General features: G+C 34.4%; 1 protein-coding gene across 1 annotated transcript in view; it reads left to right on the forward strand.

Annotated features, from left to right (window-relative positions):
• Positions 1 to 517: 517 nt before the first annotated feature.
• Positions 518 to 14,291, forward strand: part of Smp_147290 (putative twister) — a gene marked incomplete at both ends in the record, with an annotated part of 15,935 nt that continues 2,161 nt past the window's right edge. The window contains 8 exons of the mRNA XM_018796018.1: positions 518 to 548; positions 1,484 to 1,727; positions 3,050 to 3,692; positions 6,633 to 6,758; positions 8,107 to 8,167; positions 8,218 to 8,332; positions 9,603 to 9,699; positions 12,596 to 12,681. Coding sequence (XP_018650273.1) covers positions 518 to 548; positions 1,484 to 1,727; positions 3,050 to 3,692; positions 6,633 to 6,758; positions 8,107 to 8,167; positions 8,218 to 8,332; positions 9,603 to 9,699; positions 12,596 to 12,681 — 1,403 coding nt within the window. The remainder of the gene's footprint in view (positions 549 to 1,483; positions 1,728 to 3,049; positions 3,693 to 6,632; positions 6,759 to 8,106; positions 8,168 to 8,217; positions 8,333 to 9,602; positions 9,700 to 12,595; positions 12,682 to 14,291) is intronic.

Consider the following 14,291-nt stretch of genomic DNA (forward strand, 5'->3'; position numbering starts at 1 on the left):
ATGCTGAATAAAACAGCACGCTAAAACAGAAAAAACAATGCTATACTGAATGATCATCATACTGAACTAAAAGTAAAAGTAATGTTCAGCAAGAATTACAATGAGTTAAAAGAAAATGTAATTTTGCCTTTTTAACCCATCATATTAATCAGGATAGATGGCTTTTACTAGTTTAAAACTTTTTACAGTAAATATCTTCGATTCTTTTTATACTATAAAATTACACATTACTTCACTCCTTAGAAAGCAATAAGATTAAGCTGTTCAAATGGAATAGAGTGATTACAGTTCTGTGAATTTCATAAATGATACAGACTAACTGTTTTCCACATCATAGGCTATTGTCCTGTTTGCCTTCTGACTTTGTTTTCCTCCAGATATCACTGTATTGAGGTAAAAATAATCGTTTCATGGAAGACGAGGAGAATTAAGGATTCAGAACGTCAAAATGTGACAAATTTGAAATAAACAGTATTTCACGTTTTCGGTTTTCATTGACTATCTGACTTACCTTATTATGTTGTCATACGCTCCCAACACTGGGATCCGTAACAATAAAAAATTCTTAGCAAAATAACTTTGCTTCCATAAAAACATTTTGAAACAAATTTCTGAGTAATTTACACCTGAAACGTCATAACCCTATAAACTTCAACAAGAAATCAATCAAGTTGGTTGTTAAACTGTTGACTTGTTTTTATGCTCAATAAATTTATTTCATCATTTATACTCTTTAAATGAATGCTTAATCTTAATTATGAGATACACATAGCAGTTAAAACACCATTAAGTTCCACCAAATAATTTTATTATTACTAATGAACATAAAAATTTGGTTTAAGTCTCTTGGAGCTATAGTGTTTCACCACCTTACTCTGTACCATTCATCAATAAATGTTTAAAGAAATAAAACTGTGAGTGATAGGAATAATTGTGAAAGCAGAAACCAAATAAAAATTGTTATTTTGACAGGAGAAATTTGAACGGAATAGTATGACGACATGTTATCCAAGCTGTTTTGATTAACATTGGTACAACCGAAACCGGGCACTTGTTTTCGATTACGCTTCAAATCATCTGTTGTATTATTGAATAAAATAAAAATAGTTCTCATCTATAGACTGTCATTATATAGGTGATTATTAAAAGCTGTAGAGTACCAGGTCTCTGTTTTATTCTCGCTTTTTAACCCTCATCGGCATCATTCTATATCTTTTCGCAAATTTGATCACACTGTCTATGTGTACGATAACTTTACAGCATTAGGTCATAATTTAAAAATCGAGTGTTAATTTTGATCATTTGGCTTTGACATGGATTGAAAGTACTGAGGAGTCTTTGGTGACGAAGAAACAACTGTCCAATTCTCTTATGTCTTCAACGGCTCTCCAGCTGAAATATCAATTCATGACGAGGAATTCCCTCAAATTACGTTGTTTTTCATTTTGAAGCTAAAGATGTCATGTTTCTCGAAACTTTTAGGATATATTGGACGGTTATTTTCCATCAGAATTACAATCTTCTTATCCGAATGGGGTTCAATTTAAACTAATCGACAAACACACAACTCATTTTATGTTATTTAAAGAACCAACATCATTTTCATCTTGTGGTTATAAACTTGGAAGTTCTCTAACAAGTGAACAAGATGCAGATCAAGAAGTTTTCTTCAGTGATGAGGAACATCTATCAAACATTGATAAAAACGAAGAATTCAGTATTAGACAGTAAGGAATAACTAAAAATGGCTTGGTATTTCTTGGTGTTGTGATTGTTTTTTCTGAATGACCTGATTACTCTTCATAATTTCTAGTAAACTGATGCATTACTGCAAACTAAAAGCTACAAAGAGAGTACATTCAGACATGCACTTAGCCAAAGATTTTAACTTTCAAAGTATTGTCAGGAAACTGTTTGCACGAATTTATCGCTATAGTAAGGCTAAAATTCCAATTACCATTTTCTCCCGGTTTCGAACGTAACATCATTTGAAGCTTAGTAAAAAAACAGTTCGGCAGTCAAAAATAAGTTCGTTTGCTAGGCTTAAAGCCATATTTGTTGTGTGACAGACGGGAATACTGTTCATTTAATCAGAGTGAGTTGAACTGACAGCCGAACTAGCTGATGTACATCATTTTTCTAATTACTGGGTACATCTCCATTTAAGCAGAAAACAATGTGCATCAAAGTGTTCAGAAAATTTTCGTTTCAAGACGATAGAGGTGCTACTAAAAGTAACCTAGTAATCTAATTTATTCATAGTCTCTTTTGTAAACCAAAATATCGAGATCTTAGTACATGATTTATTCACAATTAACAACAGTCATAAATAATCTAAGTTGTACAAGATATACTGCTATATGAACGGAAACCTTTTGAATAAACAACTCGGTTGTTGATGCCATAAAATTTTGTCTAGTGAAATGGACAGTATATTTTTTACTCATTCCCAGACAGTAAGTGCTTTGAAAAACTATTACTGGTTAATGGAGGGGCAGACAGACCATAGGATAACAGATCAAAACATTGCAATAACCTTTAAATACTGAACTGAGTCATGTAAAAAATGTAAACTTCCTGGTTGTGTTTCTGAAACCACAATAATACTATAAGCAAAGATGATTGGTGGCTAGCAGTGGAATCCAGGATGTGTGTTTCGTCCTGTTCGGGACTCGTCAGCTAGATGTACCTGAATCCCAGAGTTAATGTTCACGCGCGTCCTGGATTTCACTGCTAGCTACCAACCATCTTTGTTTATAATGTTTGTGAATTAAGGCAATATCAGGTGATCCACACGGGATACACATATGCTAATAAGAGACTGATCAATTGCAGTCCTAAACATCAATGGGAAGATTCGAACAAACAATACTGAATGAAGCTAATCATAATACTGTTTGACATCTTAAGTTAAATGGGTTATAACCAGTCGTAATGATCCAAATATAATCATTCCTTATGTGTTTCGAAATCCCAGGACCATATGTATATCTACAAATTAAACTGTTTTGTAACCTATTTTCTATATAATCTTTACGCTCCATTTTAGAGTTGAAAATCAAACGAAAGTAGAATGTAAAATGTTCAATAAACTAACTTCAAACACACTAAGCACTGATGGGCGTACTAAATCTTTAACTTTTGATGAATTGCTAAAACGTTTACCGGAGTATAAATTAACAAGATCTGGTCAACTGTTAAATATTAGAAACGACATAAAAAGTGAATTTGGTGAACAAATTGATATTCCGTCAACCAGAATAATTAAAAAAGATTACATATTTAAAAATAACACAATAGACAAGAATCGATTAGAATCAGAACTTATAACATTAAGGATTTATTCGGAAAATGGTTTGCAAATTTACAATGTTGAAATGCATCCAAAAGACACAATAGGAGAGCTATATACAACTTTAGATCACGCTAGATCGACAACACTATCAAAACCTAATAGAAATTATTGCCTTGTAGCTATGGGTTTATTTAACACTATTGAAAATCCCAATGAGTTATGCAATCACCAAATGTTAATTGATCTTTCTGCAACATTGGCTGCATCTGGCATAGTAGATCGTACAACGCTTCGTATGGAACTAATTCCACAAGAATTGACGAAAAATCAATCACAGTTTGATGTGAATAATGCTTTGTCAGATCAACGGTTAAACTTATGGAGTCAAGACGAATCAGTAACGTAAAACGGTATCTTGAATCAACTTTTTTAATGAATTGCTGAAACTATCAGAACTGAGTTGAATATTGGATATTTGTCACAACTTTCATAAAGAAAGAAAGCACAAAATACTTTGATGTAACATTTAGTTTTATTTTGAATACAGTAATCTTATATCAGAATTTATTGTTTTATTTTTTGTTGACACTTTATCTTGTTTAAACTTTGTTTGTATAGAGAGGAATTGGCCAACTGCTCTATTAAAGAATTTGAGTATTTGTTTTAAAAGTAGTATGAATAAATTGAATGGTTATATTACGAATATCCCATAAAAGATTGACTAATATGTAAGGAACCGTTTTGGTAATTGACTAAACACTGTATGGTTCACATCTTTATGAACTGATTGCGATCTTATTAAGGAAGATTAGTATCTGTATTGAAAAGTAGTGTTTAGTGTTTCAGCATCTGAGATAATATATGAAATATGTTCCAGTATGCAAACTCTGTGTAGTAGTCTTTACTTAGTTAATGATCTCTTATATTACTCTTAGTATACCTTAGAATTTCTAAGCACTTCAAAATCAGATGAACACTTGAGAAATAATTAAGTTCTCAGGTATTAAACTCATCAAAACGCATCACTGATAAACAAGAAAGACCTGATGCGAATGTAAAAGCAAGAATTGACAAAGCAAGGGCTATATTCCTACGATTAGAGAACATATGGAACTCAAAAATACTCTCAACTAATTTCAAAGTGAGAATCTTCAATACGAACTTCAAGGCAGTTCTTATATATATATATATATATATATATATATATATATATATATATATATATATATATATATATATCTTGCTTACGCAAGATACTCAGCCTTGAACCATCAACGACAACCTACTATGGGAGAGGACAAATCAGCTTCCAGCTGAAGAGGAAATTAGGAAAAGACATTGTAGGTGCATAGGACATGCATTACGGAAGTCACGATGGAATCCGAAATGGAAGCGGAAAAGAGGAAGGCCAAAGAACACATTACGCCGGGAAATAGAAGCAGATATGAAAAGGATGAAAATTAACTGGAAAGAACTGGAAAGGATTGACCAGGACAGGGTGGAGGAGAGTGGTGTTGCGCGGCCTATGCTCCTCGACGAGGGGTAACAGACGTAAGTAATTAAGTAAGTACTTACTCCCGTTACGCTTCATGAATAATAGGCCGCCAATCAGGATTCTCCAACAAAGTCTGTTCTGGGCAATCCTTTACAGTTCTTTTGAGTTGCTATTCATTCTTTCCGTGCCTGCTTCAAACTCTCAACGTAATGTATTCGTCGACCTTCCACTTTTCCTCTCTAATTGAGGATTCCAAGTTGTGGCTTGCATCGTGATGCAGTTTGGTGATTTCCGTAATGCATGTCCTATGCACCTACAATGTCTTTTCCTAATTTCCTCTTCAGATGGAAGCTGGTTTGTCCTCTCCCATAAAACGTTGTTACTGATGGTATCCGACCGACAGATATTGAGTATCTTGTGTATACAACTGTTTATAAATGCTTGTACTCTTTTGATGATGGTTGTAGTAATTCTCTAAGTTTCAGCTCCGTACAGTAGAACTGTCTTGATGTTCGTATTGAACATTGTGTCTTTGATTTTAGTTGAAAGGTAGTTGTTTTGAGTTCCATAAATTCTTCAATTGTAGGAATGCTGTCCTTGCTTTGCCAATCCTCGCCGGTTCATCAACACTCTGTTGTAAACTTTTCCTGGTACTGACGGTAGTACGATGTCTCTGTAGTTCTCACATTTGCTCAGATCTCCTTTCTTTGGTATCTTGATGATGTGTCTTTATTACCAGTTCTTCGGCACTTGTTCCTTCTACCAAATCCTCTTGAGTAGGACGTGTGACATGTTTGCAGTTACCTCAGTGTCTGACTTCAATGCTTCAGCTGATATATTGTCAGGTCCTGCTGGTTTCCCATTTCCGATTTTTCTGATGACAGGCCATCTTGATTTCATCGATCGTTGGTGGAGTGACATCTATAGGTAGGTTTGTATGTGCTGCTTTGATTTCCGGTAGATTAAATGGAGCTGGTCTATTCAACAGTTCCTCGAAGTATTCTACCCAACTCTTCCTCTGTTCTTGAACCTCCATGATTGTCTTTCATTCTTTGTCCTTGACGAGTCTCTCTGGTTTACTATATCTCCCTGCTAGTTTCTTCGTTGTATCATATAGTTGTTTCATATTCCCTTCTCTTGCAGCTTTTTCCGCCGTCGTTGCTATGTCTTCCATGTATTTCTGCTTATCAGCTCTAATGCTCTTATTCGCTTGCTTGTTTGCTTCTATGTATTCGGCGTGTCCCGTGAATTTCTCTGCTCATATTTAGCTGTTGTTAATTGCTATCTTATTTTTTTCCCCTCTTGAGTCTTATACAGGGTTCTCATAGAGATTCATTCCTTATGATGATGCTTCTTGAAGCTCAGCACCTCCTGACACGTTGAAGCTAGTGCTTCTTTCATCCCTTTCCGGTTGTCCTCCATAATAGCTTTCGTCGAGGAGGTCTTGAAAGGCTTGGAACCTGTTGCTGAGATTTATCTCCAATTCGTTGAGTTTGTTACTACCTCGTAGGAAGGTTGTATTGAACCTTTAGACTGCTGTTTTGCCAGCTGTCCAGTGTTTTTTAGCTTCAGTTTCATCTTGACCACAAGTAAGCAAGTATCAAACTCATTCTCTGGGGCAAAACCGTGATTCAACTCAACTGGAAATTATAATTACTTCATTGAATTATATCATAGTAATCTAGCCTGTTTGATTTTTTGATATAAGCCTTCTTTCGCTCTCGTTGTTTATATCTTACATCAAAAGAGCACGAGTCATTCACCTGTATAAGTGACACAACTAATAATTTCCTTATTTATTGTGTTGTATAACTATACTGATTATTTTCCACTAATAATAAGCTCACTTGTACATTTGTTGTTGATGAAGGAGACAAAATGGAAGCTGTATGGACACGAGAAAATATACGCTCATTGCAAAATTTACTTAGGGATCCTGAGTTGGAAGATAATAGTGATCAGGATGACGTGAGTTAAAAAATTTTCCGTTTTAATCTATTGAATTAATGGGACTATTATTCTAAAACTATCCTATTCATGTGTTCTTTTATTCATGGTAATCTAAATAAGTTACCGAAAAAGTAACCACGTATTTAGTTGAATCGATAAAAACCAATGATTGACTTATTTTTTCACTCGACTTACTAATAATGTGTCGATGGGAGATACAACCAAAACAAAGAAGTAAACAATGATAGATTTTAGGTCAACACGAACCATTCAGCATCGAGGTGTACAGGACAAGCTGTGAACCTCATGTGGAGAAATTCGAACACTCATTTCTACCCGAAGTTTGTGCTGATGATGTCGTTCAGTAGAATGATGAAAGCTCCACGACCAAACCATCCAGCTCAGAGAACAAAACTCCATCAAAATAACACATTGCTTTCACGTGGCGTGGGTATATCCACAGATTAAAAGAGACAAAATGAACTTTGAGAGCATTGAATAGGTTGGTCTATGCAGAGGATTTTGGTGGAAATCTTTCAAAACCCATGGTTTTGTCAGCAATTGATATAAAACTACAAAGTCCTGAACTAATAAATGGTGTATGAACTATATTCTCCAGACACTGTGTGGGCCTCTGCTTCACTGAATTATGGATTCGATATTTAGGTCAAATTCCTTGTTGATGAGCTCTTTAATAAAAATACCTGTCCCCCTTTTGGGTATTCGAACAGTGAAATGGTCTGTACATCAATCTCATTCAGCAAGAGACTGGATCCATTGATCAACTGACCGAATGTGACTTTTTATTGATGCAAGTTTCGACACCTTACATCAGCACATTGAAAAAAATGACCTAACTAGATGAGTGGTAAATGAAATGAAAATATTATCAACTATGATGGAAATTTAAACATCAGATATATAGGATAAAAGGAATAAAAGATGAGGATTTGTGGTCGGTAAGACTCATGATTTAAAAGGGCTATAGAATAGATGCACCTACTCCTCTATGATCGACTTCTCCCACACATTTCACCCAAAGTGCTCTATTATAAATTGAGGCTCTTAATAATGATTCCCCACCTCCCTAATGGCTCACACCAACAGTATAGGACTTGGAGACCGACAACATATCTTGGTTTGGCCTAATCCTGGCATTTTTTCAGCTTACTCCTCTGCCAGTCAGCAATGTATACCAGGCCAGATGATAGTTTGGAAAAATGTAACACATATCTCGATTGCCTTGACTAACGAAACTCTACAACGTTATGTTCCATGAGTATCGATCACTATCTCGAATTTTTCTCTCTCCCTCCACAAATATATACATTGATAAGAAATGTCACATATTTTCTTTCCTTGCTAGGTAATAACTCCAATGTCTAAAATGAAACCAGGTGATATTGGTCCCAAACGTAATTCTGAAGGTTTGTCTCAATTCACACTTTTTTAATCATATCTTTATCTAATTTATTAGTCAAGAAAGAAAAGCCTAATGTGAAACAAAAAAATCCTGATGATATATGGGATATTGATGAAATACCAGAAGGTACACAGCATGAAGATATATATGATCCGCGTCCTCAACCTAAGTAGGTAAAAATCCTATGTATTTTATGTTAGATTACAGCCTTCTTTTTTCAATTTACTAATTTATGGAAAATATCGACTATGTTAAGAATCACTACTAATGGTTATTATAATTCAGAAGTTCACTGAGCATTTGATAGCATATCCAATAAACGAATTCTAACTATAGAATCTTTGCCTGAACGTACCATTCAGTACATTAGTACAGTTGTTTCAGCAATATCTTCAACCTATAAACTTAATCTTGATATTGAGACATTATCAAAAACACCAGAATATAAAATTGATTATTATTCAGTGCTTAATCATCTTAATGATATATTTAGTGGCTCTGTATCTGACTCCAGTTAGATCGTATGATGATTGTTATCGAAACATAGATGCCGCCAACCCTGGTATATTTTTATCAACTTAATTCGCGTTGGAGAATAACGGAATAAAAATAAGTCAAATACGAGGATGAAATTTGAATACGTAAGCTTCCTACACTCATTGATCTGAACAGACAATCAGGGAAACGAAGCAAAGGAAGTGGAGTAGAGATAGTGAAGCAAAAACAGCGATGTGCGATTGAGAAGGCGAGTGAACCAACTCAATTTGATAAACAGTGACTCAATATTTATATTCAAACAAAAATAAATCACAGACGCGTAATGAATAGGACAGGCAATTAACACATATACAATCATATAAAAAACAGTCAGGTTAATAAGCGAATGAATGACAAACTCAAAATGTAGCCTGGAAAAAATGAATAAATTGGTCTTTTCAGAAGCTAAAATAAATTATATGGGCTTGACATAGTATCAGCACTTACAAGCCACCCCTCCCCTATAGAAAATGAGAATAATAAGAAAAAACTAATTACAAAGTAAGCCTATGTTTTAAAAATAATTTCATTCATTTACTGAAGATACACTTTTTTTACGCGTATTGCCCTCAACATACTCGGTGCTTAATTTCTGTTAAACTATTGGTTTGAATTTTGACTAATATTCATATAAAACACCATCAGATGCCGGCTCAGTGGTCTAGTGGTTAAGCGCTCTAGTGAGAGGCTGGTAGGTTCTTGGTTCGAATCTCGTGAGGCGGGATCGTGGATGCGCACCGTTGAGGAGTCCCACAATAGGACGAAACAGCCGTCCAGTTCTTCCAGGTTTTCCATGGTGGTCTAGTTTCAATTGACTCATGATTTCAACCATGAAAATACTGAAATCTCCACAAAGCCCCTTCTGACTTTTCTGTTTGTTTGTTTATTCATTTCATATACAGATATGAAATAGTATATCAGCAAGCAGTAACAGCTGAAGATGTCTATTTACAACTTGGTAGAAAAAATCCAACAACAGCTTGTTGTGAATACATGATTGTAAGCAAAATTAAACTTTTTGGTTAAATTAAAATCTTCATAATTTATACGTAAAATTGTAAATTTATATTTTATAAAGAAACTATATTCATTTATATTTAAAGAAAATATTCCAATTTTGAAATTAAGCAACAAATAGGAAGATAGAAATCGTTTAGAATTTTACATAAATATCGTTTCCATCCTAATTACTACATTTCTTGACAGTATAATAAAGAGAATGTAACAAGATAAAATTCGATGGGGTAGAAACAATAATAATAAGAAGAATAAGAATATCAAAACTTACTTACTTACGCCTGTTACCCCTCGTCGAGTAGTATAGGCCGCTCACCAGTATTCTCCATCCAACTCTGTCCTTGTCAATCCTTTCCAGTTCTTTCCAGTTAATCTTCATCCTTTTCATATCTGCTTCTATTTCCCGGTGTAATGCGTTTTTTGGCCTTCCTCTTTTCCGCTTCCCTTCCGGATGCCAAGCTATTGCTCGCTTCGTGATGCAGTTTGGTGATTTCCTTAATGTATGTTCGATCCACTTCCAACGTCTTTTCCCAATTTCCTCTTCAGCTGGAAGCTGGTTTGTCCTCTACCATAAAACGCTATTGCTGATAGTATTCAGCCAGTGAATGTTGAGTATTTTGCGAAGGCAACTGTTTATAAATACTTGTACCTTGTTGACGATGGATGTAGTAGTTCTCCAAGTTTCAACTCCTTACAAATAGAACTGCCTTGAAGTTCGTATTGAAGATTCTCACTTTGAAATCAGTTGACAGTTGTTTTGAGTTCCATATATTCTTCAATTGTAAAAATGCTGTCCTTGCTCTTCCAATCCTCGCCTTTACTTCTGCATCATATCCCCCTTGTTTATCAATGATGCTTCCCAGGTACGTGAATGTTTCCACCACTTCCAGAGTTTCTCCATCAAATTTGATTGGGTCGGCGTTCTCCATGTTGTATTTGAGGATCCTGCTTTCTCACTTGTGTATGTTGAGGTCTATTGATGCAGAGGCTGCTATTACACTGTTTGTTTTGACCTGCATTTGTTCGTGTGTATGGAATAGGAGGGCCAGGTCATCTGCGAAGTCCGAATCATCTAATTGATTCTGAAATGTTCATCGCATTCCGTGCTTCCCCTCAGATGTCGAGGTCTTCATAATCCAGTCAATCACTAGAAGAAAGAGGAAGGGGGAGAGTAGATAGTCTTGTCTGATTCCGTTCTTTACTGGAAATGCATCTTTCAGATGTCCTCCATGCACCACTTTGCACTGTAGTTTGTCGTATGAGTTCTGGATAATGTTGACAATCTTCTCATGAACTCCAATATTAAAAGTAGTGAAAATTTTAATAAAGGAATGACTAAAGTCTTATACTGAGAAGTACTGATTACTAAGACGAAGATTAAGAGTTAAATCAACATAAAGAATGAATGGATCTGTGTTCATAAAGGAAAGTATACAGTTGATTTAACTCAGAGCTCTAAGAATAGCTATATCATAAACATGTATTGTCTAAAAACATATGAAAAATTAGACAACGATATTTCACCTCCAAAGTACCAAGTGGATGTAACAAAATTAATTTGATCGGATGTCTCTCTTTAGTACCAATGTTAGCAAAGATCGAAATATGTAAAACAGTTCATCATTTACCATTACTCTTCACTCGCTGCATGCGTCAGGAATTTTCCGTAACCAAAAAATCTAGTCGAAGTTGATAATTAGTATTAAGTGAGAATAGGAAAAAGATAGAGTGTAGAAGTATTACTATCCTTAAAAATAACAACGTTATATTCTACAATACATTAAGGCCAGATTATTCTGATACATTTTTTCATATTTTTTAATTTCAATTTAGTGAGATTTCTCGTAAAATTTGTTTACTTATTTTCATAGCAAACCTTTTGGTATTCTTAGCTTAATTGAGTGATTTTGAGTGTGTTATATTCTCTAAAACTCCGCCTGTAGCTCTTCTAGGGTTACTGCTGGTCCCAAGACTGGGTAAAGAAGGAGGGTTAAGCATGAGGTCAGCAACCCCACCCCGTAGAAAACAACCTTGCTAAGAAAATGCTAACCAGAATAAATAATTCAAACCATTTAAACCCTGCCCTAGGAGTTGAAGGAAGAGTTATGACACCTCATGATGAAAGACCAGATTCTTCGGAAGTCACTAGACCGATGCCCCTTCGAACAACCAGAGCAACAATTAACCTAGGTACATGGAATGTTCGGACAATGTATGAGACCTGGAGGACCAATCAAATAGCTGCAGAAATGAGGAGATACAACTTGGAGGTGCTCGAAATAAGTGAAACCCATTGGATCCAAGCTGGACAGAAAGGGATAGATTCGAAAGAGGTTTTTCTGTGCTCTGGTCATGAAGAGGAAAATGCTACACACACGGAGATATCAATTTTTTGCTATTGATCTTTTACCTGAATAACTGTCCACATACAATTAGGCTGACTTCATCTCTTAGTGACCTGAATTTTCAGGTTATAAAAGCTCTGTTGTGTTGTTCGTGTTGCCTATAATATCTTGCTATTTTTGAATTCAAATCAATGTATGCATTTGGACATACGTATTTCTATAAGCTAAAATATGAAATGATACTTAAAAGTTAACCAATTTCTGCACAGACTGAGGTGAAACAAATGACCACTTTGGTGTTTATTGTAGCTGTCGCATTCCATTATGTGGATGACATTCAGCTTCTGTTTCTTTGTCATCGTCTTCCTCTATTTTCATCATATAAAGTGGGAGAGGAATCTAAATCTTATACGTTTTTTGTTACTATGATCTTGATAATCATAGGTTATGAATCATTTAAGATGCCTTCTTATTTTCAACTGACCCAGTACTATATATTTACATTCGGATCTTGATTCTTTTTCATCCCATAGGTCAAAGTAATACTTCCAGATACACAATTATCTGATATTGTTCTAGACGTCAAAGAAACGTTTCTTGATCTGAGAGCACCTAAGTAGTAAGTCCTTAAGTAAAATATTTTGCTGCAATAAGTTACTAAATAAATATAGAATTTGTTTAATATGAATTTGGTACTTTAATTTAAATTCATATATCATCATATACTATGCTACATCAATTAATGCAACATTAAAATATTGCTCTTTTCTTTGTGATAATTATTTACTTTTTTCGATTTTCACCTAGTTGAATGACTTGCTTTTTATGTCTTGGATACTAGGTAACAGAAATAATACACGTTCAATATCAGAATGGGAGATCGTGGAGACTGTAGTAATTTAGTAGTTGAATTTATGAGTCGATTAAAGCTAGACTACCATGAAGAACCTAGAAGCACTGGATGGCCGTTCAATATACTAAATTTACCGTTATTTATTCAAATAACAAGTTTGTAGTAAGACGAATTGAATAATTAATTATTCTGTAGGCCAGTAAAAATAACACCATCAGTATAAAAACAAGCAGATTAGAGTTTATCTACGAAAAATGTCATTTGACTAAGTCGACAGCCAGAGTAAAGCCTTTAAAAACAGGTTAGGTTTGTTGATATGATTTCCTATGCCTTCTAGGATATGCAAAGTTTGAAACCGAATGACCCACCCCTCTTGTATAATTTGGCTACATTTTTTATAACTGATTCTTATACTTGTGTAACTAGTTTTACTAGCTAAACGACTAACTGTTCCTTTAAATCATTTTAACATTATTATGCTGTTGTTTCTAGTTGGTAACGTTAAATCCGACTATTAGTTGGTGAAATCACGAACCAACCTAAGTTCAACAACCTTTAAAAATCAGGAAGCACTGTATAGCTTTTTTGTCCTAGTTCGAACTCCATAACAGTGCGTACTCACGATAGGGATTTTTTATTTGAAGGTTATGTGAATAGTATTTGATCAGTAGTATTGTCCATCAGGTTGTTTTTTACAACACAGTGAGATTTATCTCACTTTGCTGATTACAGTTAAGATGTTCAGTTATTTTCTTTTTATACTTAATAGTTGTATTAAGTTCGCACCCCATAATAGCATAAGCTCTTGTCCTTTTAATCCCTTGTATACATTTGTACATAGAAGTTTGTGCAGTCAATATATTGCATCATTTCTATCAAATGAAACTTAATTCAGTGGGTAACATCAGTTACAATGAAGGCGAATAGAGGGTAACTGATAGGATTTTAATCAACCTGTTTCAAAAAGACTGAAATATTTGAATATTTCATTTAAGTTTGATCATATTTATTAGTTTCCTAATACAATTTATCTTAGATTATATCTACCATATTTGGAATTATCAACTACTTCTTATAACTGTGGATTATGAGACCAAAACTCGAACACGCTTCCTACTGACAATTTAAGTAATGTCCCACACTTCTTCTTTGTGAGTATTTATATTTGTCTTGATAATTTTTTTCAATAACTCTATCATTATTTTGGTATTGATATATTTGATCCTCTAAGATTATCCAATGAGCCAATACGTCGATTTTGTTTTTTATACTGACTATGATACCACACCCGTAGATATATGTATTCTTTGTCTATATAAACATTTTTGGTATGATTGTATAATGTACACATCTACTGATAATATGGACATTGAGTG

The sequence above is a fragment of the Schistosoma mansoni genome, chromosome 2 (genome assembly GCF_000237925.1).
Source record: "Schistosoma mansoni strain Puerto Rico chromosome 2, complete genome".
Lineage (NCBI taxonomy): Eukaryota > Metazoa > Platyhelminthes > Trematoda > Strigeidida > Schistosomatidae > Schistosoma > Schistosoma mansoni.